This window comes from Galeopterus variegatus, unplaced genomic scaffold (assembly GCF_000696425.1).
Source record: "Galeopterus variegatus unplaced genomic scaffold, G_variegatus-3.0.2 Scaffold779, whole genome shotgun sequence".
Lineage (NCBI taxonomy): Eukaryota > Metazoa > Chordata > Mammalia > Dermoptera > Cynocephalidae > Galeopterus > Galeopterus variegatus.
The window spans coordinates 175,633-203,238 of record NW_007726890.1 but is presented as its reverse complement, the minus strand read 5'-3'; the positions used below and the strand labels follow the sequence as shown (position 1 = coordinate 203,238).

The following is a 27,606-nucleotide window of genomic DNA, read 5'->3' as shown; positions in this document are numbered from 1 at the left end:
ATGGCCCGAGCTCACTGGGGCTGCTGCCCCTGGCTTGTCCTCCTCTGTGGTATGTGCATCCCGGCCTCTCCTGGAGAGCAGCTGTGGCTTCTCCCCTCCGGGCTCAGAAAGGGGTGGAGTGAGGGCTGGGGCCCAGATTGTCTCTTTTTCTCAGAGACCCCCTTGGTCTCTGTCTTGAGGAAGAGGCACCTCAGAGCCAGTCTTTGGGGCACCTTTCCATTCCTCCCTGTTAAAGAAAAAATGATTCTGGCACTTGTTAAGATGGTAAGAAAGACGTCATTCAAGACTACGATATGGCAATAGGGGCAGTGCAGCAACAGGGCAGACAGATGGGGCTCAGCTCCGAATACAGCAAAGACCGCTGCGGACTTGTAGCCAGTGAGCAGAGCAGGTGTTCAGTGGGTAAAAAAGTACTAAGAGGAGACATCCAGGGTAGGGAGATTCTTTTTAAACTGACTTCACAGGATTCTTCTGGAAGGCAGCCCGGGGTGATATCAAGGGTGGGGAGTTCTCCCTAAACTGATTTAGCAAGATTCTTGCTAAGACTGAGCATGCAGGCCCAGTAAGGCCAGGACGGACATGGAAGGCCCTAGCTGAGAAGAGGGCTCACAGGAACCTAACTAAAGTTTGGTCAAGGAGAGGGTCTTTGTCACCCCTCCAGTGCCCTGTTTCCTCCCTTCTCTTTGGTTTCTGTCAGCAGGACCCTGCTCATTCATTCAGCATCCAGTTCCTGGGCACCTCCCCAGTGCCAGGACCTGTGTCAGGGACCACAGAGTGATTCAGCTGTAGAATCTGTTCTTGGGTGCTGCAACCTTGGAGACTCAGAGAGTAGCAGATCCTGGTGTCCACAGGGACATGGGTTGGCTGTGTCCTGCTTCTTATGTTGGCATCTTAGTGTAGTGCCACCATTTTGCCAGAGATCTGTTCCTACAGAAATGAACATTCATTTTCTTACATCAACAGTATGGGTCTCATCTCCCCCTTGAAGTTATGAGACCAAGACAGCCAGGCAGGGCATTCATGGTGTTAGACCCCAGCCACACTTCTTCTATCTGAAGCTCAAGCCACTCAGATGGAAAAAGTGTAATATCTCCTCATACTCAGGCCCCCATTCCCATCCAGGAAATCACCCCCACAAGGCAGGAGGGTATAGGCAAGGACTATCAGAGACTACTGGACTTTCGGGGAGGGAAGGGACTTTATCTAATCCAATTCCCTCTTTTACAGAAGCCCAGAGTTTGGAGGATTTAGTCCAGTGCCTGGCACACAATAGGAACTTAGGAAATGTTTGTCCTTGGTGATCTAATGAGCAAACATTGGAAACTAGCAGAGCCCAAATTGGAAACTAGGTCTCCATACACTCTGTCTTTTCTGTGGCACCAACCTTTCTGGGCCTACCTCCTGTGGTTGGCAGGGTGGGTGGATGGAAAGGAACCCCCCTCTTTTGTATTCAGATGGCTTAGGTTCAAATCCCTGTTCTACCACTGACTCACTGTGTCAAGAATTGGGCAAGTTACCAAACCTATCTGAGCCTTGGCTTCCTCCTCTGTTGACAGTGAACAGTAATACCCACCTCATAGGGTTGTTGCAAGTATCAACTTTAGATAAGTTGCCAAGTGCAGTATCTGGCACACAGTAGGAGCTCTTTAAATGCTAATTTACCTTTTCCCACCAGGGGATGATGTTGTTCTGAGACTGCTGTCTTACATATTTAAAATGAGCCTGGAATGTTAGGCAGAGATTTGGATTGTAAGAAATGGTACAAGTGGGCCTTGAATTTAAGTAAACCCAATATATTATATAAAATTAGATTTGTAGAAGGCTCAAATGAAGGTGGGGGGTGATTATTTAGCGAGATCCTCTAGAGCATTTCAAAGAAAATTTGATTACAAAAATTTAATTTACACACAACTTTTCCACTTCACTAGACCCTGAAAAGACCCAATTAGATTAGAAGAAAAAATTGATTTAATGAGCACTAAAACCCATCCAAAAGTGGCAATCAGTTGTCGATGAAACAAGTTTTTTTGATTGTGGCCCAGGGTGCCATCCAATTCAGCCTGATTTCTTATGTAATGTGATTATTTTTATCCTCAAGTAGAGTTGGTCAGCACTGTGTGTTTCAAAGGATGGAGGCCCTGCGGGAAGGGGAAGGGGGCTGAGGGAGGATGTCCCTGCGCTCTAGGAGCTATCTGGTTCCTGGATGACCCTGGATTCCCCTTCCTCCCTCTCCCCCCACTGGTTTCTAGCTTGTGCCTGGGGCCATCCAAAGGCAGTGGACCTTGGACAAGACGATGTGAGAAACTGTTCAAGCAGCCCTCCGGTGAGGCCCTGGCTCCTCCCCCCACGGTCCCGCCCCGTCGTCCTCTCCAGCCCCCATTGGCTCAGTCGCTAGCCCCTCCCCCTTCCAGCCTGTCTCCTGATTTCCGGACTCTGGGGTCCCTGTTTGTTATTAACACCCATCAGGGCGGCAGCAGGTTCTCAGCTGTCGAACATCCCGTGCCCCCCTCAGTCCCCTCCACCCCCCATCGGTGCGGTGCCCTCCTCTCCCCTTCATTCATTCCCGGGGCAGTTTATCTACTTCTGCCCTGGCCTGGGCCTGGGCAGCCCTGCTAGGGGGAGGAAGGAGGTCGGGGAGTGCCCTAGCTGGCCTTTGGCTGAGCCCAGGCAGAGGCGAGGGGGAAAATGTGAAGGAAGAAAACAAAAATTCTACAGGAACAGCGAAGAGGGAAGCAGGGAAGGGAGGAAGGAGGAAGACGGGCTAGAAGGGCCAATTGAATGGCAAGAGAGCGAGGCCTCAGGTGTGAAGACAGGAGAAGGCCCCGCAGCTTGGAGCTGAAGGGGATCGGTGGTCAGCTTCCCAGCTGGAGACCAGAGTGATTCTTTCCATAACCAGAGTAAGGCTAAAGGTCCTCTCCAAGCAGGGATGGGCATGCCAGTGGTTCCCTAAGCCACAGGATAAACGCCGTACATCTGCTAGCAGTGTCAACTTTATGGGACCACTGGGGCAGGCAGGTGGGCAGGCGAACCTCATTACTTTTATATTAAAACAAACATGGACATATCGTTGAGTAGAAAGCAAAGCAAAACACACCACCAACAACAACAACAAAAAAAACATGCTTTTCATTGTAAAGAGAAAATGGCCTTTAAAGAAATGTCTGGCTTGGAGAGGATCTTTCTGGGCAATGTCTGGAAATGCTGGGGGTACTCATGCATTCACCTCTGTCATTTGGGACCAGTGAGTGGCAACCTGAAAAAGCCCCCCAAGGTGGGGTTGCCAGATAAAATACAGGGAGCTTGGTTACATTCAAATTTCAGATAAAGAATAATGTTTTAGCATAAGTATGCCCCAAATAGTGCATGAGACATACTTATATTAAAACCTTATTCATTGTTTATTTGAAATTCAAATGTAACTGGGTGTGCATTCTATATATTTATTTGCTAAATCTGGCAACTCTAATGCAAAATATCCAAAGAGGGACTGTCCCCATGGCCTGGCCCAGTGCCAGAGCTCACACCCCTGCAGCTCTCACCCACACCCCCATCCCAGACTCAAGTCCCATTACTGTCACAAGGGGTCCCTCTCCAAGCTCTTTAACACCTCCATCTCCGCTCAGCCCGGGCATCTTAATCTAGACTAGTCAGTAACATCAGCTGCTACCCCACCCCTCCCAGGGCCAGGCCAGCCTAACCACCCAACCCCTGCTTCAGGAGAGGCTAATAGCTCCTCTGGAGGTTGGGGGCCCAGGCATCATTTCCTCGAAACAGTGTGCGTATCTGTTTGTGTGTGTCTCGGCATCTTCCTGTCATCTTTCAGTACCTTCCAGTTACTGCGGTTGATACCACAGAGCGGCTCGCAGCCCTTCGCCAGCAGCTGCAGAACCAGAATCTCTCTGCCTACATCATCCCAGACACGGATACCCACATGGTGAGGGATGTCTCCTCTCCTCCTCGCCCCCTCCACTACCCTGGGTCAGCCTATGAGCACAGGCACAATAGGAGGCTGTTAAGACTTAGAAGATGACAGGCAAAGGGCAGGAAGTGGAAGGCTTGGGCACGGTAGTTTTAGGGCAACTGAAAGAATATATTCCCTTATGGAGGAGGGAAGACATTGCCAAATCTCCTTGACCTCAAGAAATGAAACTGTAAATAACTTCTGAATCAATTTTGATCAATTCCTAGATGGCAGATCCAGAATGAATGTTCAGGGCACCCCTGCCCTAGGAGGTTAGAATGTGAGCTGGGAATTGGACTGGAAGAACTCTCAGCTTCCTTCTGGTCCAGGTCTTCCCATCATCTGTTGGATAGAGCAGTGAAATGATCCAGAGTCCTGGACTATGCGAGTGGGAGTATAGGTGGTAGGGGAGGGCAGACAGGAAAGAGGATAGTCTGAACAAGAACTACTTTTCCCAAAGCAGCTCCCCTGCTGGCCCATTCCACCCTTTCCCACCACTGACTCCACCTCCACCCCATCCACCTTCCCAACCCCAGCCCAGTTGGAAGAGAAGGCATTTTCAGTGTCAATGATCTTGCTTGAATTAGTTTTCCCAACTGCCAGAAAGAGCTAAGAACCTTGGGTAAGTATCTGAACTTCTCCAAGCCTCAGTTTTCTCTTCTGCAAAATGGGAATACTGAGATCTGTTTCCAAGGATTATGAGGATCAAAATACAATAATGTACATAAGTACATAAATGACCTCCACAGAAGTTATTTATGATGTACCCAGCGTATTGTGCTAGACTGGGGAGGAGGAGGGGCTAGCTGGAGGAAAGAACCTGAAAGAACCAAAAGACATGATCCTAGACTGCACAGAATTGACATCCTGGTCAAGGCGACTCCTTGGCAGAATAGTCCAGTGTAACACTGAGTCCAGTTCTGGACAGTGGGGCTTAAACTCCGAGAGATACAGTTGTTCAAAGGAAGGGAAGATACTGAGGGCTGGGGGAGTTACAGAGAGCTTCCTGGAAGAGGTGCCCAGTGTCATTGTTTATTTGGTTATAGGACTGGTTGGAGCTTACCAAACAGAAAGGACTGGGATGTGGTTGGGGGCCTTCCAGGTGCAGCCTGACTGCATGAAAAAGGCTAATGATGGTGTTGTTGATTTCCTAGAACGAGTACATCGGCACACAAGATGAGAGACGTGCATGGATTTCAGGCTTTACAGGGTCTGCAGGTGACAGCCATTCCACAGCCCTCATTTCTTCTGTTGGTAGATCCCCACACAGAGGACCTGGTCTGACTAGTTCCTCAGCAGCCAGATTCCCAGAACCTAGTGTCCAGAGGCCCCATCTGGTCTCTCTCTCTCCCATCCACCACTCTGGAAGCCACCCGGTTCCCCCGATACACATCTCATAGCCCAGTGGCCACACTTCCGTGCAGAAATGAAGCCAATGACCCTCCTGGCTTCCTTACCTTGCTCACAGCCAGGCCTGGTCCAGTGCTCCCTGGGCTCCATTCCTGAGATAGTTACTACTGCCACATCTAGCTAGGGGCCCACTGATTCCCTTCACATGATGGCTCATTTGGGGACAAAGTTTTACTTTGCTGGTCCTTTTAAGGACAACATCACGTCACATGTCCAAATGAGACACAAACATAGCGACCCTTTGAGTCCCATTTCCCGAGGGAGCCTCCCACCTGATCCTGGCCCTTTGAGTGAAATCCAAGCTTCCCTTGCTGATCCTCAAATATTCCTCCCTGAGCTTCAAGCTGCCCTGCCTCACCCACCTCAGGCCCTTATCTTTGCCAAAGTCACTGGATTTGTCTTCCCCACCAATCCTCAGCTAAGCCTCTAACTTAGCGTCCCTATCAGCCACCGAGTCTTGGCACTGAGTCCCACCTTTCCTGAGAGCACAAACATGCAGCATCAGCTCTTCTGCCTGCCAAAAGCAGACCCCATTTCTCCAGCTAAGAGTCCTAATGGCCCCCTCAAGAGGCCCTGACCCAGGACACCCTTTCTGCCAGCTCTTTTAACATCTCCTACCTCACTTCCTTCCAAAGGAGGAGAGAAACTCTTTCCAGAGGCCCCTTGTGACATTCTCAGAGCCAGCACTCTATTGCACAACTAAAGCCATATTCCTCACCTTCACGCTCACCTCCGAGTTTCTCTGTTCTGCCCCAGGCACCGCGGTGGTGACCATGGAAAAAGCAGCTGTCTGGACTGACAGTCGCTACTGGATTCAGGCTGAGCGGCAGATGGACTGCAACTGGGAGCTCCATAAGGAAGGTAGAAGGGCTATGTGGATTTGTCCCCCAAGCCCTGGAACCCAGATTAGGTTTGGGAAGGTATAGGTGAGGAGGTGCATGCAAAGCCATGCCGGGCCCCTGTGGGAAGCTCGGGAAATTTGAGGCCACATCAAGGCTAATATCAAGAAGGACACACATGGCGGGACTGTCCCCGGCAGAAGCCTGGCTGGAGGAACTGGGGCTGGCGCTGGAGGTGACCTTTCTTATCTTTTTCTCAGTTGGCACCACTCCCATTGTCACCTGGCTCCTCACTGAGATTCCCACCGGAGAGCGTATCGGCTTTGACCCCTTCCTCCTCTCCATTGGTATGTTCTTCCCTCAGTCCCTGTCCATGTCAACAAGGGTGACAGCTTCCCTAGGATATAAAGAAACATGCCTTGGTAGAAGAAGGGGTAGTGTGACTATAAAGTGTTTGAAGTTGTGGCTGCAGAATATTTTGCAACAAGGATGTATTCATGGATTGTGTACTTAAAATATATTTTGTTTTTTCTTTTATCGGGAGCTGGCCAACAGGGGGATCCAAACCCTTGACCTTGGCGTTAGAAGGGTATGCTGTAACCAACTGAGCTAATCAGCTAGCCCTTAAAATATATTTAAAAGAATGAATACAAATATTTTGAAATTCATGAGTGCAGAGACCCAACCTAGAAGACTGAGGGAATCATTAAGATCTAGTGGATGAATAGGCCAGGGTGTCCTTGAACCCAGAACCTTCCTCTGCGTCCTGCAACTCTACCAGTTAAGGTACTAGAATCGCTTGGTAGCTCTCTTCTGTAAGGTAGCCTAAAAGGGACAAAGGAGTTGGGAAGGCTTCAGAGTAAAAAAGGCTCCTGGGAATAGAGGCTCCTGAGCTCTAGACCCAGACAGCCAGCCAGCCCCTGCCCCCCAAGGCAGAGTCCTAATGAATACGTACTGAAAGGTTTGCACTTCTGAACTGGCTTCTTTCCAGCCTGTCCAATGGTCTGGACATCACCGTTCCTTTGGACTGTGTCACTGAAGCCCTGTTAAAATGGTTAGTACCCAAAAGAGGGACTACCCACAGCCAACGGCACTTCAAACTATGAACTTAGCCAATTGGCAGTTGACAGTGTTAGGGTAGGCTCAGGGCAGTCAGGCTTGGCAAGCAGAAAGAGGAGGGTGAGAGGTACCCCCAGAGTGGGGCATGCATTCCAGGGGGGGCAGACTGCTGGGGCTGCAGGAGTGGAACACATGGCAAGGGGGACCGGGACTCACTTTGCTCAAATTGTAATTTTTCCTGAGGTATAAATGAGCAAGGGACAGGTGACTCCTTCCTATCTCTGCAGACACCTGGAAGAGTTATGACGAGGGCCTTCAAGACTCTGAGAGACAGCTGGTGTCCATCCCAACCAACCTTGTGGACCTGGCGTGGGGGTCAGATAGGCCCCTGGTTCCAAGCGAACCTATTTATGCCCTGCAGGAGGCGTTCACAGGTGATTCAGTAAAGCCGTTTCTCCTTCCCCACTTGCAGCAACAGGAGACCCCGCTGCTGCTCCTTTGGCTGAAAATCCATCATCAGAGGTACCAAAGTATCGGTTCTCCAACCCCAGTGTGCACCCGAGTCGCCTGAGATGGTTGCTTAAGATGCAGATTTCTGGGCCCCCTCCCCTCAGAGAGTCTGAGTCAAAATGTCCTCAGGCCATATTTAGAATATGCTGGAATAAGGAGCGTTAGGATTTGAAGCAAGAAGGAGCAGGAAGGGAAGAAACGAGGGAGTGAGAAAAAAATGGGAAAAAAAATAAACCCTACCCCTTTCAAGAAAGAAAAAACATGGTAACTTGTTTGTTGTATTGACTCATTTGAGCCTTTACTTCTGGCCCTCCTGTGATGAGGAATTTAGATTTATGAGATGACTGGGGTCGGGTGGGCTGGGGTGGGGGACAGAGGAAGTAAATAACTAAGTTTGGGGTCAGTCTGTGGCACAGATTAAGATTCAGGTTTTGGCTGGACCACAGAAAGTTAACTGACCCCCAAATCCAACATCAATAACCTTGACCTTGACGCCATCTAAATAGGTCATAAAAGAACAGTATGCTCCAAGATTCTTGTAAGTAGTAACTAAAATCCTGACCGCGACCAGTCTACTGATTATGAATCAGTGTCTTGGCCACCAACCACCCTTCTTAGCTGCCCAGGAATTTTGAATGAGCCAATGGACTCAGATTCCTAGTAATATTGGGCAATCCAAGAGGCCACTTTCCATGCACATTTCTTCTTTGGAAAGGAGTCAAAAAAGCAAGAGGGACATTTCAAAATAGCAGCTATGATGAAACAAATGAAAATTGTGTTCAATTTTCTTTATCTCTTCTGATGTAACTTGCGGAATCATTCTTTCTGCATCTTGACACAGTTTTGAAAGAAACTTGCTATCCAAGTCTGTTAAATCATAAATAAAACTCATCTCATTCAGATAAAGAAGGTCACAGTTATGCTGGGAAGAGGAGGAGATAAAAGAAAAAAAAACTTTCTAGGGACTGGGAGAGAATTCACATGGGTTTTGTCACTTTCCACAAGTGAGGGGATGCCGAGCCATCGCAGGCTGCTGGTCTCCAAGGGAAAGCCATCTGGAGCAGAACTGGGCTTGGAAGCCCAAGAACAGTTCAGTTTCAACAGGCTCATAGGGAAGATGAGAGAGACTTTCTTTCCAGCCACTCACAGGTTTTAAGGGGGGCAGGGGGAGGGCCAAGGGCAGAACATGAAACATTAGCTACTAGAATACTCAAAGATACTTGTATGCACTGAACCATTTAAATTTGGTTTCATTTGTTTTCTCAAAAATGTAGCATATCCATGAACCTTGAAAACATAATTCTCAGTGAGAGAAGCCCGTCAGAGAAAGCCACATATTGTACAATTCCATTTATATGAAATATCCAGCATCGGCAAACCCATAGAGACAGAAAATAGATTAGTGGTTTGGGAGAGGGGGATGGGGAGTGACTCCTGAATGAGAGCAGGGTTTCCTTTGGGGATGATGAAAATGTTCTAGAACTAGATGGTGAAGGTTGCACAATCTTGTGAATGTACTTAAAGTCACTGAATTGTGCACTTTAAAAAGGTTAAAATGATAAAATTTTACATTATGTGTATTTTACCACAATAAAGTAAGCCTTAAAAAAGTGTATCATACCCAAAGCTTTGGCTCTTGTTGAATAGTTTTACCTGTTTGCATAAAGTTTTTTAAATCATTTCTGCTCATATCTGGGCCCAGCTAGGACCCTTGATGCTTATGACCTTCTGCCAGCAAATTCCTAGTCCTGCCTAGGGGCAGACTTTTTATATGCCTTGCAGGAACTAAAGTCCTAGAACCTGGATACACACATCTTGGAAAAGACAGCACTGTGACACAGAGTTTAAGGACAGGTTTGGAGACTGACAATGTTAGCAAGACAGTACAGTGTCTGTACAGATTAAGAATTGGGCCATGTAGTCAGACATACTTGGGTTCAAATCCCAGCTCCACCTCTTGCAGCTATGAAACCTTAGACAAGTCACTGTACCTCTCTAAAGCCTCAGTTTCCTTATCTGTAAAATAGGGCAAGTAAAAATTAAAACAACGCACACAAAGTGCTTAGCCCAGCATCCGTGACTTAGTAAGTACTGGGGTTACTGCAGGGGAGAGGCTTGAATATAGTCCCAACCCTATCCCTTTGCCTTTCAACTAGGGCTGCTCTCCTGAACTCTGTTCTGCATGCTTATCTATTGATCATAAAGTTATACCAGACTTGCCAAGTTATGCCAAGACACCATTCTACATGTGATGGAGTTTGGATGTGTTGTCCCCTCCAAAAGTCATGTGGAAATTTGATCTCCAATGTGGCAGTGCTGGAGACTGATTGAGTCATGGGGGCAGATCCCTCATGAATGGATTAATGCTCTCCCTGGGGGAGGGGGGATTAATGAGTGAGTTCTCGCTCTATTAGTTCCCGCGAGAGCTTTTTGTTTATAGGACCCTGGCACCTCTTGCTTCCTCTCGCCATGTGATCTGCTTGTACCCGCCGGCTGCCTGCTGCTTTCCACCATGAGTAGAAGCAGCCTGAGGCCCATGCCAGATGCAGCTGTCCCAGAATCATAAGCCAAATAAACCCCTCTTCTTTATAAATTACCCAGTCTCAGGTAATTCTGTTATAGCAACACAAAACAGACTAAAACAACATGCTTTACCAATATTAATTCATTTGCTCCTCACAGCAACGCTATTGAGACAGATACTATTATTATAATCCATCCCCATTTTACAGATGCACAAAACGGGACACAGAGGCATTAAATAATTTGCCCAAGGTCACCCAGCTAAGTAATAGCAAAGCCAGGATTTGAGCCCAGTCTGGGTCCACATCATTAATGAATGACTACACAAGTAAGAGTTTGTTCAAAGAAAGTGTTTTTTAAAAAATCCAAAACTATTACCCTAAGGGAGCCTTCCCAGGAACCAAAGGCAATGTGTGTCACTTATGCTTTCTTTGGGCTCCTTTGCTTCTAGGGAGCACTTGGCAAGAGAAAGTATCAGACATCCGAAGCCAGATGCAGGCGCACGAAAATGCCCCAACTGCAATCCTTCTGTCGGCGCTTGAGGAGACAGCCTGTGAGTATGGGTTGGCAGACATGGGTCCCCAAGTCCCCAAGCCTCCTGGGCCCTGCAGCACAGAGCTCTTCCCCAAGCAGCCATGTACTCACTGGCTCCTGAGAGCTCCATGGCCATGGCCTGTAGGAACTAGGAAGGGTAAGGGGGCAGGAGCTCACATCTACAAATAAAGAAGCCAAAGAGCCCCAAGCAAGCTGGGGCCAGCCCACTGGCCACCGGAGGAATGGACTTACCATGGCGGCAAAGTGCTTCTGTCTCATTAAGGGGAAAAGGACCAGCAAGCGCCTCCTGACAGCCTAGCCACTATCCCAGAGCACTGACACTCCCGGCTTTTGCACCTGCTGTGACCCTACTCTGTCCCAGCATGGCTCACAGCTTCTTGTCTGATCCCTATGGCTAGGCTTCAGACATTCTGGGAACCCACTGAAACTGTGTGCAGACTGCTGGGTATCTGCATTTTGGGGGGGGGGGAAGGTCTATAGTTCTCATCAGCATCTCAAGGACCCCCAATAAGATTGAAAAACATTCCAAGGCCAATGATGTGGGTGTGCTGCTGGTAATCTTTTGGGGCCAAAGCAAACAGTGGAGCAAAGGTGTCAGAAATGCTTGCCTCAGGCAGATCAGCCTCAAATAGTTCCCATCAATTGTCTTCCCAGGGCTCTTCAACCTTCGCAGCAGTGACATCCCCTATAATCCTTTCTTCTATTCCTATGCGCTGCTCACAAACTCCTCCATCAGGTACGGCTTTTCCGTGGCGTCCTGTCATGGACTTCCTCCAGCTTCCCCCCTCTCACTTCCCCACACAATCCCGCCCCAATATACAGCCTTCAGGCTGCCCCTGAGCTTGGTGCCTGCCCCAGAAGGACCCTCTAGGAAACCTCCTATTGGCTTTTCCTGACCCCTTGACTCTGTTCCCTTCGAATGCCAAATCTGGTCTGCTTGGCTCCCTGGTGCTGGCTTCCTCTGACCTCCAGGAACAAAGGGACTGTGTCTGCCTCTGGTCCTTTACATTGTCCTTAGCAGACGCTCAGGACCCTCCCGGCCTTTCCTCCCACCCAGGTTATTTGCAAACAAAAGTCGCTTCAGCTCCGAGACTCTGGAGTACCTGAACTCTGATTGCATAGGCCCTATGTGTGTGCAACTCGAGGATTACAGTCAAATTCGTGACAGCGTCCAGGCCTATGCCTCAGAAGACGTGAAGATCTGGATCGGGACCAGTTATACCACATATGCGCTCTATGAAGTGATACCCAAGGTGGGTTTGCCAGGCCCCAGCCCATGCCAGGCACCAATCCCTCTACAAGCCTGATAAGTCTCAACGTAAAGTGGGGCCAAAACCCCTCAGCCATTCAGTCAGCCGGTCAGTCAGCAACTGCAGTGAGTTCCTTTCTAGGCCTCACTGGGAAGAGATGGAAGAAGAGGAAACGGGGATGTCTGTCCACAGACAGCTCATAAAGTTGTCAAGGAAGCTAGAGAGAGACAGCCAGGTCTAGCAGAGGCTTTGGAGTCAGCCAAACCTGTCACTGAATCCCAGCTCTGCCCCTAACTGGCTGTGCAATGACCTTGGACAAGTGTCTTAGCCAATCCGGATCTCTGTTTCTTCACCTATAAAATGGCAATTAGAGTCCCAACCTCATAGGAGTTGCCCTGTGGGAGTTAAAGGAGATAGTGCATGCATGTATAGCCCAGTGGCTGACCACACGGTGGGAACTCAGTAAATGACCGCTATTGTGCTATGTACAGGAAACTGTCAGAATAGCCCATGGGCTGACAGAGGCCTGGCTCTGGTTGGTCCCAGAGTGCTGGTGGAATCCAGGGACAGGGAGAGAGATGCCAAGCAGGGCAGTGTTAATGAAGGAAGCCTTCCTGGAGGGAGAGAGGGTAAAGCTGGACATGGAAGACTAGCAAAGACCTGCATAGCTAGAAAGTACACAAAGGAGAGGACATTGCCACAGTAGGGCGGCAAGTCTCACTTCAGCTGGGACTTCCTGCCAGTCCTTTGAAAACACAACTGTGCCCTGGAGGGTGCCCCCAGACCTCCTTTTCCTCCCGGCCACAACAGGAAAAACTCATTGAAGACACCTACTCCCCAGTGATGATCACCAAGGCTGTGAAGAACAGCAAGGAGCAGGCCCTCCTCAAGGCCAGTCACGTAAGTCCACGTACAGGCCAACGTGGCCCTCTGGGAGCTCCTGGTCTGATGGGTTAGAAAGGAAAGGCTTCCAGAGGAGCCTGAAGAAGACCCTCAATGAAAGAAAGAAGCAGACACCGCATCCTAGGCACCACGGCACCCCACCCCCGCCTCCCAGTATAGTATAGTGGGCCCGGGAGCTAGAGTGTCTGAGTTCAAACCCCCATTCAGGGTTGTTGTGGGACTCACTTTGTGTGTGTGTGTGTGTGTGTGTGTGTGTGTGTGTGTGTGTGTGTGTGTGTTGCTTTGAGCACCACCTGGCACATTCTAGGTGTTAAATAAGTGTTAGCTGTAATGATTTCCTTACCCTGGCAAGAGGATGGCTCATTGGGGGGTGAGAGGAGAGAAGGGGCCGGATTAGGATAAATCATCTCACTTTTAAAAACTTTTTCTTATGGAAAATTTCAAAGATACACAAAGGTAGAGAAAATAGTATAATGTTCTTTGGTGTCCCCATCACCCAGCTTCAACAATCATCAACTCCTGGCCAATCTTGTTTCATCTATGACCCCGCAGTCATTACCCTCCACACCACACCCTCTGCTGCTGGGTTATTTTAAAGCACATCCCAGATAGCCTATCATTTCTGCCGTCAACCCTTCAGTATCTCTAAAAGATAAGTATCTTTTAAAAACAGGAGCACACTATAATCTTATATCAACATGAATGAGAATCCTTTGCTGTCGAATAGCCACTCAAACCCTTGTGGTTTTAAACCTCCCTATCCCAGAGCAGCTGTCTGATCCCCTCCATCTTGGAGCCCGTGGCTGCCACCGTACCTCAGCCTGCTTCTCTGCTTTCCCGGCTCCAGGTGCGGGATGCTGTGGCCATGATCCGGTACTTGGTGTGGCTGGAGAAGAACGTGCCCAAAGGCACGGTGGACGAGTATTCTGGGGCAGAGTTCGTGAACAAGCTCCGAGGGTGAAGGACCGCGGCTGTCCTTTCTGGCTATCATTTAGTGTGAGGGTGGGGACAGGGAGGGGATCAGTTCCCAATAAGGGGAACCGGTCACCTTACTTAAGGGGAAGGAAGGTCCTCCTTGTATTGGGGGACCTCTCTGCAACAAGGAGTGAGAGGTTCTTGGGTGGTCAAGGAGCTGGACAGTGGGTGTTGGATGTATGTTCCCCTGCCCTGTTGAAAGCGGGACAAGTTCAAGGGCGCTACCCAACAGCGCCCCCTAGCGTCTGCTTCGGGCTTGCTCGCCCTGTGGGAGGCTGACTCATCACGTGGGCGGGTTGGTTCCTGAGGGCATGCTTGGCCCAAGCTGGGGGCAGACTGTCTGTTTAAGGTGCAGAATGCCATTCTGGGGCTGGGGCAGTTTTCAGACACAGGGAGCTAGGTTTCTTTCCCCCTACCTGTGAAATGGAGGTAGAGGGGGAATAATTTGTATCTACAGTCTGTCCTTGTTTGATCTTGAGTGCTCTATAAGTGACAGGACAGTTCTTGGGGAGATGGAACCAGGAGGTGGGGCTCAGAGAACCAAATGGAATCTAGCTGAAGGTAGAGGCAGCTGTGACCTTCATGTGATCTTCATATGACCCAGCTTAGTCCCTGAGCCCATTCATTGACCATACCTTGCCTTGTGCTTTCCAGAGAAGAAGAGTACTCTGCCGGGCCCAGTTTCGAAACCATCTCTGCTAGTGGCCTGAATGCTGCCCTGGCCCACTACAGGTACTTCAGGAGAAAGAATTTTCTAGGGCCCTCTGGAGGGTTCCTGTTGTGTATGCAGAGTGATGAGACAGGGTCGGGGGGTGGGGGAAGGTGGAGGGGATGCTGTGGGACCTGAGTCCACATTTCAGGTTTTAGGTCCTTGGCACTTTGGGGGCTGGGGTGGAGGAGCTCAGTCTGGGATTGGGAGTCTCCTCGAAATTAAAAGGCCTGAGCAATTTCCACCTGAAGAGTCTGGGACTTTGTAAGCACTCAAGGCTGAGGGACATGGAGGGGAAGCCCGGATCCTGTTCGATCTTTTTCCTTGGCTTCCTGTGAGTTATTTATGTCAGCTAGTTCTTAAAGTTCACGTGAAGAAAGGCCTGTTCACTCAGCCTGAACCAACCAAGGTAGGCCCAAGATGTAGGCTAGCCACATTTTGGCTCCACAGAAAACAAACCCGTGCAGGCCTGTCTGATGAAATTGGGGAGCCAAGCTGATCAGACGCCTCAGCTTGGCATGGGCACAGCAGGGAGAGGTCAGATGCCCCTCCAGGGGAGGGCCTGGCATACCCCAGAATTGCCTCCCTCATGTCTCCCGTGCCTTCAGCTGCCTTGCCCCTGCCCCTCCCCCCCACTAGAGCAGGGTAGGTCTGCCCCAATTCTTGTTCTCCAGCCCCGCCCTCGAAGTACCCTCCCTTCCTGTGCCCTGGCTTCTCGGGGGCCCTCTGCTCTCGGAGGCAGCAGGAAGTTAGAGAGAGTGCTGGACGAAGCATCCGGGTCCAGGCCCAGCTCCTCCGTGCTCTACCACGCAGCCTCGTGCAAGCCCCTTTGCCTCTGTAGGCCTGTCTCTCCTTATGTAAAAGGAGGTGGCTGGACTGAGTGCTCTCTACGGCTCTCCAAGGCTCTCCCAGCTCCCACATTCTGGGCTCTTTCCTTTCTTTTCTCCTGGGGATCAGGGCCTTCCTCGGCCAGGTGCAGGACAAACAGATGTGTTCTGAGGACTCTCCCAGGGTGCTTTGGGAGATCATGACGTCCCCAGGGCAATGAGCCTGGAGGCCCCACCCCCAGGGCTGGGGGAGTTCCTCTGCTTTCACTCAGGACCCCCTCCCTGTCCAGTGCAGGGCCAGGCTGCTGCTCTCTCTCAGCCTTCTCTCTCCTTCTCAGCCCAACCGAGGAGGTGCACCGCCAGCTGTCCTCAGACGAGATTTACCTGCTGGATTCTGGGGGGCAATACTGGTATGTATCCCCCACCCCGGCCTGGTTGTCTCAGCTCAGACATCCTGGGCCAACCAAGAGCCTGCCAAAGCCTCCCCTTCCTGAGCCGCAGATATTTCATCTGAGATAGGAGAGACCTGGATGGAATGAACCCTGATCATCCTTCCCATTTTCACACGTGAGGGGTCCCCGCCCAGTGGGAAACACACAGAGGCTAGAATAGTGGGGAAGCCCATGCAACACTTCTATGAGAATTAGGAAAAGGCTCCCCTTGCTCAAGTAAAATTTTTTAAGTCCACATATTCTACACAGTCTGAACAACTATACTCAGCAGCCCCGCCTGGCTGCACAGATACATATACTCATATTCTCACCGACTCGTGCATACCCTGGACACAGCCCACACACCACCATAATACTCTTCAGTCCCTCTCTTCTCCCACCTCATGGGTGAGGTAACCATGTCAGATTAAAGATGGGTGTTTTACCCTTGTACAGTGCACAACCTGAACACTCGGACATGACGGCCATGCAGAGTAGGCTAACCCCATTCTTTCCAAATGTGTGACCAATCTTTCCCCCTGAGCTGAGCTGACCTGAAGGATTTTTCTGTCTCATCTAGGAAGCGAGTGGACTGTGGGAAGCTTGGGGTGGGGCAAAGGAAGGGGCGTGCTCAACTGATGGAGGAGCAAGGAGTAGTTCCGAATGGTTTCCCAGCCTCTATCTGGTGGAAATGGTGAATGTGCTAATGACAGAGGCTCTTCACTGCTTTGGTGCACAGCTCTCAGGAGCCAGTGGGGCAGGCGCTCAGCTTAGCAGCTTTTGCTAGTCACCAGCTCCACGCCATGTGTCCTTGAGCTGGCCACTGCACAAAGGGGAAGTGAATTTGTGGGGGTGTTGCTGGAGCCGGGTGTGCTCAGAGTAGGGTGAGGCCGGGGAAATGGTCACCTCACTTCCTCTTCTCTCCTGAAGAAGAAGGTCACTACACCCCGTGACCTGCTCCCAAAGAGGAGCCCCCAGGGGTGATCACAGTGGCAATCCTGGTGGTTGGGAGTCAGATCTTCTGGCTTCCAGCTTCACTTTACTGAAACTCTGAGCAAGTCACTGGGTCAGATCTGTGCTCACAATGGGGAGAACTGTGTGGAGAGTTGGCGCTTGCTTCTGGCCTGGCTTCACTGAGCCTCCCGACCTCAGTTGCCTCATCTGTGAAATGGAGATCATCCTTCCCAGGAAACTGCAAAAGTGTCCTATGAATGCTAAATAACTTTCTGAATGTGGGAGTGTTCTGATCATGCTATCTATCTGGACCTCAGTTTCCCCATCTGTAGAAAGGAAACCATCCCCTCCTGCCTCCCAGGAAGCCTGGAAGAAGCCTTGCTTTTAGAGCCAGCCTGACCCAAGGAAACCTGGATCTGCAAAACCGCCAGAATGGGCGATATGAGAGAGGAGGAGTGCAGATGGGGAATCTCACAATTGTCACATGACACTGTGACTTTTAACTTGACAGCTTTGCAGAGCCCCTTCCTGCATAGATGCCCCCATCCCAGCCCTGCTGCTCCAACCCCAGTGGCAAACACATGGGAAGCACAGGCCCTGGCCCCCACTCCTGACGGGTCAGCAGAGCTGGACATGTTGGTTTCCCTTCTTCACAGGGACGGCACCACAGACATCACCAGAACAGTCCACTGGGGCACCCCCACTGCTTTCCAAAAGGTAGGCACTGGGCCCAGATTCCCCCTTCCCACCCTCCCCGAGGGGACATCCAAGCAATCACTCCACCAAGAGCCCTTTCGTGTTAGAGGCTAAAACTGAGGCCCAGAGTGGTTAAGTGGTAGGCCCAAAGTCACACAAGTTAGTGCCAGAAAGCCACATGCTCCCTGCTGCTTCCCCAGAGATATTTCAGGCCACCAACAAGGCCTCAGTTCAAGCTTATCCTCATCCTATTTCAGTAACTGAATACACAGATACTTCTTTAGTGCTGTCTGTGTGCCTGGCCCTGTGCTCAGCAGAAAGGAGGAAGAAAAGCGTTCCAAGTGAAGGAAAACAACACAAGCAAAGTCTCAGAGGTGGAAAGGAGCTGGAGGTGCTCAGGAATCCGTGAGGGCTGGTCAGCTGGGGCAGAGGCTGGGACGTTGTCTCTGGGCACGAGGGGCTTCTGGGGGTGGAGCACGGAGCTACATTCGTGCACTCAGCATGCAGTCTGTTGGTTAGAGAGAGAGGGAAGAGCAACACTGTCCAGGCCTCCAGGAGCTCACAGCTTAGCGGGTGAGTCCACTGCCCCAGGCTGCCATGCATGAGACTGACATCACCTCCGGGAGTGACCAGAAGAGGCCACCACCGTCAGCTGACCTCCGTCCTCTGACAGAGGAAGGCTGACCTGCCCAATAATTACCAGTCCCCAAACCAAATTTCAGGCCTTACGAAAACTAAAGATGATCACAATCACAGTACAGTAATGCGAGTACTAGCCTTTATATGCGCATTTACTGTTTGCAGCATCTTATGCACATTGGTCTACCGACCATTCCCAACAGCCTTAGGAGCTAGGTACTGTTATCCCATTAGAGGTGAGGAAACTGAGGCACAGGGAGGGTAAAGTCGCTTGCCCAAAGTCTCAGAGTGTTATGAGTGGCCAAGTCGGGATTCTACCCCAGGGAGTGTGCCTGCCACCCCCAACCATCACAGCCTCGGCTCGCCACCATCAGCACGTTATAATGAACCAGCCAAAGGGAACCACATGGACTGAGCCCCAGCTTTGGGAAGGTCCCCCTCAGCCTCCTTTAGCCATCTTCCAGAACCTGGGCAACCACACATGAGAATGCACCTCCCCCACCCCACCAACACACGCACAGAACTGGGCCCCCACACCCGCATGCCCATGGGCCAAGCAGCTGGAAGCAACTCCGGCCCCTCCTCTTGGCCTCCACATCGCCTCTTCCTCTCTCCGTCAGGAGGCATATACCCGAGTGTTGATGGGAAACATCGATCTATCCACACTCATCTTTCCTGCTGATACATCAGGTAGGTTTTGGAGACCAGGCTGGACCTGGAGCCTCAGGCCCTGATCTCACGGGACTCAGACCACCACCCTGGGAGGCTAGTGGGGCAGAGATTATATCATCATCCCATCCCTTGTATAGATGAGAAATCCAGCCTCAAGAGAGAAGGTGACTTGCCAGGTCACACAGAGGGTTAGTGGAAGAGCCAAGCTTTGAACCCAGGTCTCCTGCCTCCTCATCTAATGCTGGTGCTCAGAGGTGGGGGAGATTAGTGTGGGCTGCTGCAGTCACGGGAGGATTCCTGGAAGAAACAAGTGTCAAAGTGCTAAACCCTGACAGATGGGGTGAAACTGTAGTAGAGTCATCAGTTCAGGTCATAGGTACAGTGTGTGGTATGCTGGAGATAGTGAGAGGCTGGTCTGGCCAGTGAGCCACTAACTTCATCCATCAGCCCCTCTCCATTCCAACCCAATGTCGTTGTGTCATTGCATGCTTAGCAGCTGCTCAGGGGCCCCTCTCCTTAAGCACCACCCTGGTAGTTGAGCAGGAAGGAGTGAGGTGGACAGTCTGGGGTACAGCCAACTGACTGGGGGCGATCTCTCTTCCCTTCCAGGGCGAGTGGTGGAGGCTTTTGCCCGCAAAGCCTTGTGGGACGTTGGGCTCAATTATGGTCACGGGACAGGCCATGGCATTGGCAACTTCCTGTGTGTGCACGAGTGTAGGTGTCTCCTCAGCACTCCTCCAGGACCCCCCTGTGTGACACCTCCCATGAAGGAGGTAGAGCATTTCACGGGTATTGAAATGACCAAGACCCACATAGGCACCGTGACCCACCCAAGGCCACCCAGCTGGTGGGAGGTGATGCTCCACAGGGTAAGTGGGGGATGCTAGCAGCTGGCCAATCCTGCTGCCTGCTTAACCTCCAGGAGAGCAGACCACTGGTATAGACCTGAGAGAAAGAAAAGCCAGAGCCAATCTGGTGTGTACCAGCCCCAAGTAGACAATGATGTGGTGGACAAGTGCTGCTAGAGATGCCCAGGGATCCCCCAGTTACCTGCCCTTCCCCAGAGCCTGCTCGTTTCCAAGCTGGTGAGTACAGGAGAGCTGACACTGTACCTATATCTTCCTTTCCAGGGCCGGTGGGATTCCAGTCCAACAACATTGCCATGGCCAAAGGCATGTTCACATCCATCGGTACGACTCTCGGGCCCCTGCACCCCACTACCCCATCCCAGGGCAGGGCTAGCCCGAGACTGCACTCTAGGGTGTGCCAGCCTTCAGGGAGCACAGCAGCAAGGGCGCAGCTCCGCTCCACCACCACGTGTCCTCACCTCCCCACCCCTGCCCTACTCCCAGCCCCAAATGGCTTGTCCCACCCTAGCCCCACGCCCCCTCAGCTCATACCCCCTTTCTGCCCTGGGAAGTTGGTTCCCAGCTGTACATCCAGACTCTGAAGTCACTGATCAAATGCTGGGGTCACAGGACAGTGGCACACAGGAAGATGGGAGTCCCTCCAGGATCCAAGTGGACTCTTAGTCTCTTAGTTCTTCCCCACTGGGCTACAGGGGAGGAAGAATGAGTCAGAGGTGCACCTGTGGGGGATGTGAGGCCCGACAGGTTACCTCTGCTTAGCCAATGTGCATCTAACAAGTCACGGGGCTGCCAGAGTCAACAACCAGGGCAGGCCAGGTGGCTGGACCCTCCAGCCACTCATCAATTGGTACAGGAAGCCTGGGCTTGGGTCCTCCCTCTGCTTACTGCCATCAGCATCTCTGTGTCTCTCAGAACCTGGTTACTATCAGGATGGAGAATTTGGGATCCGTATTGAAGATGTGGCCCTCGTGGTAGAAGCAAATACCAAGGTAAAGTGCCACTGAGATGGGTTGGAGGTGTGGACAGTAGGGCAGTGACTTTGTGCTGCATGACGGGTGAGGAAGGTCAAAGGAGAAGGGCATTTAATGTGCAGACATGAACTTATTTGCAGTCTTCCTTAGCCCTGTAGGAATTACATAAATCAGAGTTTCTCAAACCTGTTTGCATATTAGAATCATCTGGAGAGCTTTTTGTTTTCTTAAATGCCAGTGCCCAGGCCCCACTTCAGACCAAGTGAATCAGTATCCCTGCCCTAAATCATTGGTTCGCAATGCATGTAATAATCGCCAGGGTAGCTTGTTAGAAATAGAGATTTTGTATAATAGCAACCAACAAAGATAAAATACCTAGATATAAACTTTAAGAGACTTACACAGAGAAACTCTCTACTAAAGGACATAAAAAAGATTTAAGTAAATAGCACTCTCTGGAAAGAAGCCTCAATATTGTGAAGATGTCATTTCTTCCTAAGTTACCATATAAATTCAAAACAACCTCAATTTTATTTTATTTATTTATTTATTTATTTACTTTTTTGGCAACTGGCCAGTATGGGGATCCAAACCCGTGACCTTGGTTTATAAGGCTGCGCTCTAGCCAACTGAGCTAACCAGCCAGCCCCCAACAACCTCAATTTTAATGTTAACTTAACTGGATACTTTTGTAACTTCACAAAATGATACTAAAGTTTATTTGTAAAAATAAACATACAAAGACAGATAGCTGGGAAAAGTCAGAAAAGGACCAGCAATAAAGGAAACTAGCCCTATCAGATTTTACTGCAAACAGTAAACAGTATGACACTGGCATTGAGACAGACAGCTGTGACAATGGAACAGAATAGTTAGTCCAGAAATAAACCTTCTAATTCCCATAAACAACATGGGAATTTAGTTTACAAAAAAGTAGATGTTTCAAAACAGTAAGAAAGAGAGAGATTATTCAATAAATGGGCAGGAGGAACAAATGGCTAATCACTTGGAAGGGTTAAACTGAATAACCTCCAAAATAAAATTCTAGATGCACCAAAGTTTTAAAAACCATAAAAGATCTAGATGAAAATCTATATAAATTCATTTATAATCCCAGAGTAGAAAAGGGCTCTTCTATGCAAGACTCAGAATCCGTGAAGGAAAAGACTGATAACTCAGGCTAAATTAAATAGAAAATGTCTATATGGAAACAATACCATAAACAAAGTGAAAGATGTGTGACATTAACAGGATAGGGTGTATACAAATAAATAGGGACTGGCTGGTTAGCTCGGTTAGTTAGAGCATGGTGCTGATAACACCAAGGTGCAGGGTTCAAACCTTGTACCAGCCAGCTGCCAAAAATAAAATAAAGTGTAACGAATATAGCACATATGGCAGAGAAAGGGTGAATTTCCTTATTTTACCGTGAGCTTTTACATATCAATAAGACAAAAATAGGCAAAACAGAAAAAAAACGGGCAAGGGACATGAAGAGGCAATTCACTAAAATCAACACAAATGGTCCACACACATGTGAAAAGATGCTCAACTTCATCCTTAAAGAAATACAAATCAAAACAATAGAACACCATTTTGCCTGTCAGATTGGCAGCAGTTGGAGACTCTGATGATACCCAGTACTGGTGAGGATGTGGGGAAACAGACACATTCACACACTGTTGGGGGAAGTACAAATTGGTGCAACCTTTCTGGAGGGCAGTTTGACAATATCTAGCAAAGTACCTATTAAAAATGCCTTTTATCTGGGCAATCCCTCCACCAGATATGTACCTTCTGGAAATAGTCCCCAAAGTTCACCAAAATGTTTGTACAGTGATGTTGATGTGTAGCATTGATGGTAACAGTAAAAAATTGGAAACAGCCTAAATATCCACAACTGGTTAAATAACCCATGGGACATCCACACACTATGGACTCTTACGCAGCTCTTAAAAAGAATGCGGTAGATCTGCTCGTGCTAATACAGAATGCCGTCTTAGGTTAACTGTTAAGTATGGGGGAGAGGAAGGTGCAGAGAAGTATACATGATAGGATAGATTTTGTGTGAATTTTTTAAATGTATACATATATAGATAAATATAGTGCTTGAAATGTTTTCAGAAAGAAAACTGGGCAGGGAGGAGACTTAGAACTTTTACTGTGTATCTTTGAGTTTCCTAAACACATACACTCAAAGGCTCTCTGGGAGATGGGAATTAAGGGCTATTTCTTTCTTCTTTATACTTATCTCTATAGACAGATCAATCAATAAGTAGATACATAGATATATGGATAAATGGATAGATAGATAGACAGGAAAACCTAATAATTTATTTTTAAATTATTTAAATGTAGGTTCCCAGGTCCTGCCTCCAGTATGTCTGGGGGTGGGCCCCGGAATCTACACATCTAACATTCTCCCTAAGTGCTGTTAATGCACCTCCTCTAAATTTCAGGAATCAGGGGGAAGCACCAAAGGTGGGGTGCTAAGTGATAGACAAGGGGGTTGGCCAAGAGAAGGGACGCTGGAAGGCCTACTTGGAGTGTCCAGGGTTGACGAGGATCAGCTCCCGGTGCACAGGGCTTCTGGGGGAGGGCCCCCCCCTTCCTCCCTCCAGCCTAGTTCCTCCTCCTCCCACACTTTCCTACTTACCCTCCTTCCCTGTGGACTCCCAGTACCCAGGGAGCTACCTGACCTTTGAAGTGGTGTCCCTGGTGCCCTATGACCGGAACCTCATTGATGTCAGCCTGCTGTCCCCCGAGCAGGTGAGTGCCCCTCAGCCGCCTACCGTTAAGCCTCTGAATGACTGCCGTCTTCCCTACCCTGAGCCTTTCCTGCCTCTGCTCCCCCCACCCCCAAAACCCTCTGCCCCTGCCTCTCCCCCAGGAGGGTCTACACTGGTGGCACCTGTAGGCACACACTAGGGCACCCCTCCCAGCTCACCAGAGACCCCAGAGCTTCTAAAGCTTTCCAGTCAGACCAGCCTCCCCACCCCCAGGTAGTGAACCCTGGGGAGTCTGACACTGGGTCTCCAAGCTCTGCCACTACAAGGCCTAGAACTATAAGCAATCCCTTCCCCAATCTGGGCCTCAGTCTCTTCTTTTGTAAAATGGGGATATTAATGCCTGTCTTGCTTACTCTCATTCCTGGGCCTGAAATCCACCTCCTGCCCCCATGAACATCACTATGACATTAAACAGCCACTGTGGGGAACTGCCTCTGGAAAGCCCCATAGAATGCCTAAGGCCTGTTGGTGGCTGGGACCTGTGGGGACCAACGTGGGCAGCTGGAGTAGCACAGCGGGGGACTGTATGGCACCAAGACCTCACCTCATGGCAGCTCAGCTTGAGGAGGCTGTCATCCTTTCTACCCTTTGTAGCTCCAGTACCTGAATAGCTACTACCAGACCATCCGCGAGAAGGTGGGCCCAGAGCTGCAGCGGCGCAACCTGCTGGATGAGTTCACGTGGCTGCAGGAGCACACGGAGCCCCTGTCCGCCAGGGCCCCGGGCACCACCTCCTTGGCCTCTGTGCTGGCGGCCTCTACTCTTAGCATCCTCGGCTGGAGTGTCTAGAGGCTCCACACTCCCCTGCTGACCTTCCACCCACATGTGGGGCTCATTCGGTCAGCTCCCCTCACCCTGCACCACACATGCCCCAAGAGCCCTTCCCAGCCCATCGCCTAGAAACCACTGCCCTCCACCTCCTTCTCCAGGACCAGGCCCATGGATGCAGGGCTTCTTGGCCCCAGCCTCGGGCTTGTACACCTCACACTGGGCTCCCAACCCCAGGCCCCAGGATAGGAGAGCTAACTAGTCCCTTCTCTCTTGTGAGCCCAGTAGGCCTAACCTCTTACAGCTGCTATCCCACCCCCAAATAAAGGACCAGAAGAGCAGTGCCCCTACCCCAGGGGCTCCAATGCCCTGAGAAAGCTGGACCCTATCACTACCTGCTGGATACAGCCAGGGCTGTTCCGACCCACACTGGCTCCCGACTTGGTCTTCCCACGCCCTTGAGGCTGCTTCTGGCCGCCCCCACCTATCCCCAGCCTTACAATGGCCTCCTGTCTACAGACCCCCGGGGCTGAAGGAACAGAGCTCCCTCCAGGGCACCTGCTGTGCTTGTAGAAGGAGAGGAAGGGAGTCCTCTGGTTGCAGACTGCCACCCCAGGGTTGGAAAAACAGTAGCAGGGTGCAGAGTGGGTCTGCAGCCAGAGACCAGCCAGGGGCATGCACCATACCCCCACATGCAAGCCCATCTCTCCTAAACCCTGGATAGCTCCATGCCAAATGACAGCATAGGGAGCCGAGCCATAGGAATGTGGCTGGGGGTAGGAGAAAATGTGTCAAGGTGCTCTGAAATATGGCCCTCCCAGAGATTAGGAAACAGCCTGGGCAGCCACACCAGGTCACTATCCCTGACTTCCCTGGCATTTGAGGAGCCCTTTTAACTTTCCGAGGTGCAGCCACAGTGACAACGTTATTAAATCCTCCCATAATCCTTGTATGGCCCTTAACCTTGTGTTGGCAGAGTCTGGTTTCCCCATTTTACAGATGGGAAAACTGAGCTCCAGGCAGGGGCTGGGTCTTACCCAGGGACACACAACATTTGGTTGGGAGATAGTGGGGCCAGATGAGCCGCAGCCCAGCTCTTTTGCCTGTCAGCACCACGCAGAATCCTTCAACCTACCTCCCAGGCCCCTCCTCATTCACAGCCCGCCTTGGGGGCCAGAAGACTTTTCTCCAGCCAAGTCGGCCGTTAGCCACCTGGGCTCACATCCTGCTAGATGCTTAAAACAGCCTGACAAAAACGCCTGCCTCTGGGTTTTGCATTGTGTCTGCTGTGTTGCTGGAGACTGTTGTTACCTGTGGCTTTTGTGGTGGGGGAGGAAGAAGAGAGGGGGCGGTGGGGGCGGGGAGGGGAGGCTCCCAGAAGCTCAGTGGGGGAGCAGGTGGGCTTGCGAATGTGCGTGTGCGCATGCGTGTGAGTACGTGGGCGCACGTGCGTGTAAGCACCTGCCACCACGCCCAGCCAACCACCTCCAGCCTGTGCTGAGGGTGTGGAGGGGACAGAGGGGAGCCTTGTCAGACGTGATCTAGAGGAGTTGGGGCCAGCACCCTTGCTCAGCGGAGTGCAGTCGGCGGGAGGAGAGAACCAGGGCTCTGCAGACAGGGTGCTGGGCAAAGGCACCAGGCAGAGAAGTCTCCCGGTCTGGGACCACCAGGCCTAGTTTGCTGAGTGTGAGGGTGACCTGTGACAGTTACTGCCACCGATGCTTGCACCCAAAAGCCCCAGCTTTGACCCACCGTCCCTGAGAGCCTTTTACACCCAAAGATAGGCCTCTGTTTGCTGAGTCATTTGCTCTCTCACCTGCTCGCCCCATGATTAAAGTTGTCGTCGTTGTCATCATCGTCGTTGCTACCATTTACTGAGTGTTTATTATGAACCATTGTGCAAAAAGCTTTACATGCATTGTCTCATTTAATCCTCACAACCTCAGAGAAGGTACTTTTGTTATTCCCATTTTACAAGTGAGGGAACTAAGTGAGGCCCATAGAGATTAACCAACTCGCTCAAGGTCACTTTTTGTCATCAAGTAAATGAAAAAAGGATTCAAACTAGTCCGATGACTCCAGAACCCACTCTCTCAGAAAAAGGCAGGTGGTGTGGCTCTCGCCATTTCTCAGATGAGAAAACTGAGGTTTGACCAGGCTCACACAGCTGGGGAGAAGCAGAGTCCACACCATACTGCTTCCCCAGGGCCTACCTGCCCAGAACTTTGCCTTTGTGCCCTGACACTTGCTCCTGTGCAGGTCACGGGCAGCAAGACGACACTGGGCGCCTGACCAAGATTCATTTGTAGGCCTTTCAGCCCGACAGCTTATCTGCTCCCCTTTCCTCTCTTCAGCCAAGACCCAGGACTCTGCCTCATCTCCTCCCCATAATTTAACTGCCCCTTACAACCCACCATCCTGGGATTGAGAACCCCCACCCTGGAACATGGCTGCAGAGGGGGTTGCAGCCAGCCCAGCTCTTCCCCTCCCTGGGAACCAGATGGCTGGCACTGACCATTCCTGCCTTAAGGGCTTCACTCTGGGTCAGGCAGGAAGACATTTGACCATACACAGCAGGACTGACACCCGGAAGCTTTCGTGACATCATTAGGGATTGAAGATAAATAACTGCCCCGTTGGGCTCTGGTCCTTTGTTTCTGTGCTGGAAGATTGGGCTCACCAATCCTCTCCTCCCCTGCTGACAGCCACTGTGGAGTGCACCACGTGGAAAAACCCCTTTTCCTAGGAGTTAGGATTCAGCGGTTCTAGTCCTAGTTGTGCCAGCTGTATGGCCTCAGGCAAGTCACTTCATCTTTCTGGTCTTCGGTTAATAATTCCGATTCCGTAAACTGCTCCTACTGCCTTTCTGGTGAGGTCAGTGAGAAACCCGTAAGACCCGGATGTGGCAGCTCTCTGTAAACCAGGAAGCCACACAGACAAGAGATGATAATGCACGATCTGGGGTTTGGGATCCAAAACTTATAGATGAGGGGACTTCAAAAGGAGGGTACATAATAAACACTCAGTAAATGGTAACGATGATGATGACAACGATGACTTTAATTGTAGGGCGAGCAGGTGAGAGAGACAATTCAACTCTTGCTTCCCCTTTGGAGGTAGGTAAGGAAAAGGTTTGGGACCCAAAACTTATAGAGGAGGATACTTCAAAAAGTTCATGGAAAGATGTGTATTATTTTTCAATTCCATTTTTCCACGGACTTTCTTTTTTTTTTTTTTTTTTTTTTTTTTTTTTTTTTGTGTCCGGCAACGGACCGCAACCCTCAGGGTCGCCCCCG

General features: G+C 50.5%; 1 protein-coding gene across 1 annotated transcript; it reads left to right on the top strand.

Moving 5' to 3' along the window:
* On the top strand, positions 1–24,407 carry XPNPEP2 (X-prolyl aminopeptidase (aminopeptidase P) 2, membrane-bound). Its single transcript, XM_008572392.1, has 21 exons — positions 1–49; positions 2,250–2,323; positions 3,824–3,934; positions 5,116–5,179; positions 6,128–6,232; positions 6,471–6,557; positions 7,557–7,703; positions 10,754–10,855; positions 11,512–11,593; positions 11,915–12,110; positions 12,918–13,007; positions 13,858–13,967; positions 14,640–14,717; positions 15,860–15,931; positions 17,563–17,623; positions 18,862–18,931; positions 19,523–19,627; positions 20,044–20,103; positions 20,695–20,771; positions 23,433–23,522; positions 24,137–24,407. The coding sequence occupies exons 1-21, from the start codon at positions 1–3 to the stop codon at positions 24,329–24,331; spliced, it is 2,025 nt and encodes a 674-aa protein (XP_008570614.1). The 3' UTR covers positions 24,332–24,407.
* The last annotated feature ends 3,199 nt before the right edge of the window (positions 24,408–27,606 follow it).

What these genes read in the sequence shown, in the direction of transcription:
- XPNPEP2 (XM_008572392.1), top strand. Translation starts at nt 1, where the DNA reads ATGGCCCGAGCTCACTGGGGCTGCTGCCCCTGGCTTGTCCTCCTCTGT. An exon ending in TTCGTGAACAAGCTCCGAGG is followed by an intron (nt 13,968 to 14,639) that starts GTGAAGGACCGC and finishes TGTGCTTTCCAG; the next exon opens with AGAAGAAGAGTACTCTGCCG. An exon ending in GATTCTGGGGGGCAATACTG is followed by an intron (nt 15,932 to 17,562) that starts GTATGTATCCCC and finishes CCTTCTTCACAG; the next exon opens with GGACGGCACCACAGACATCA.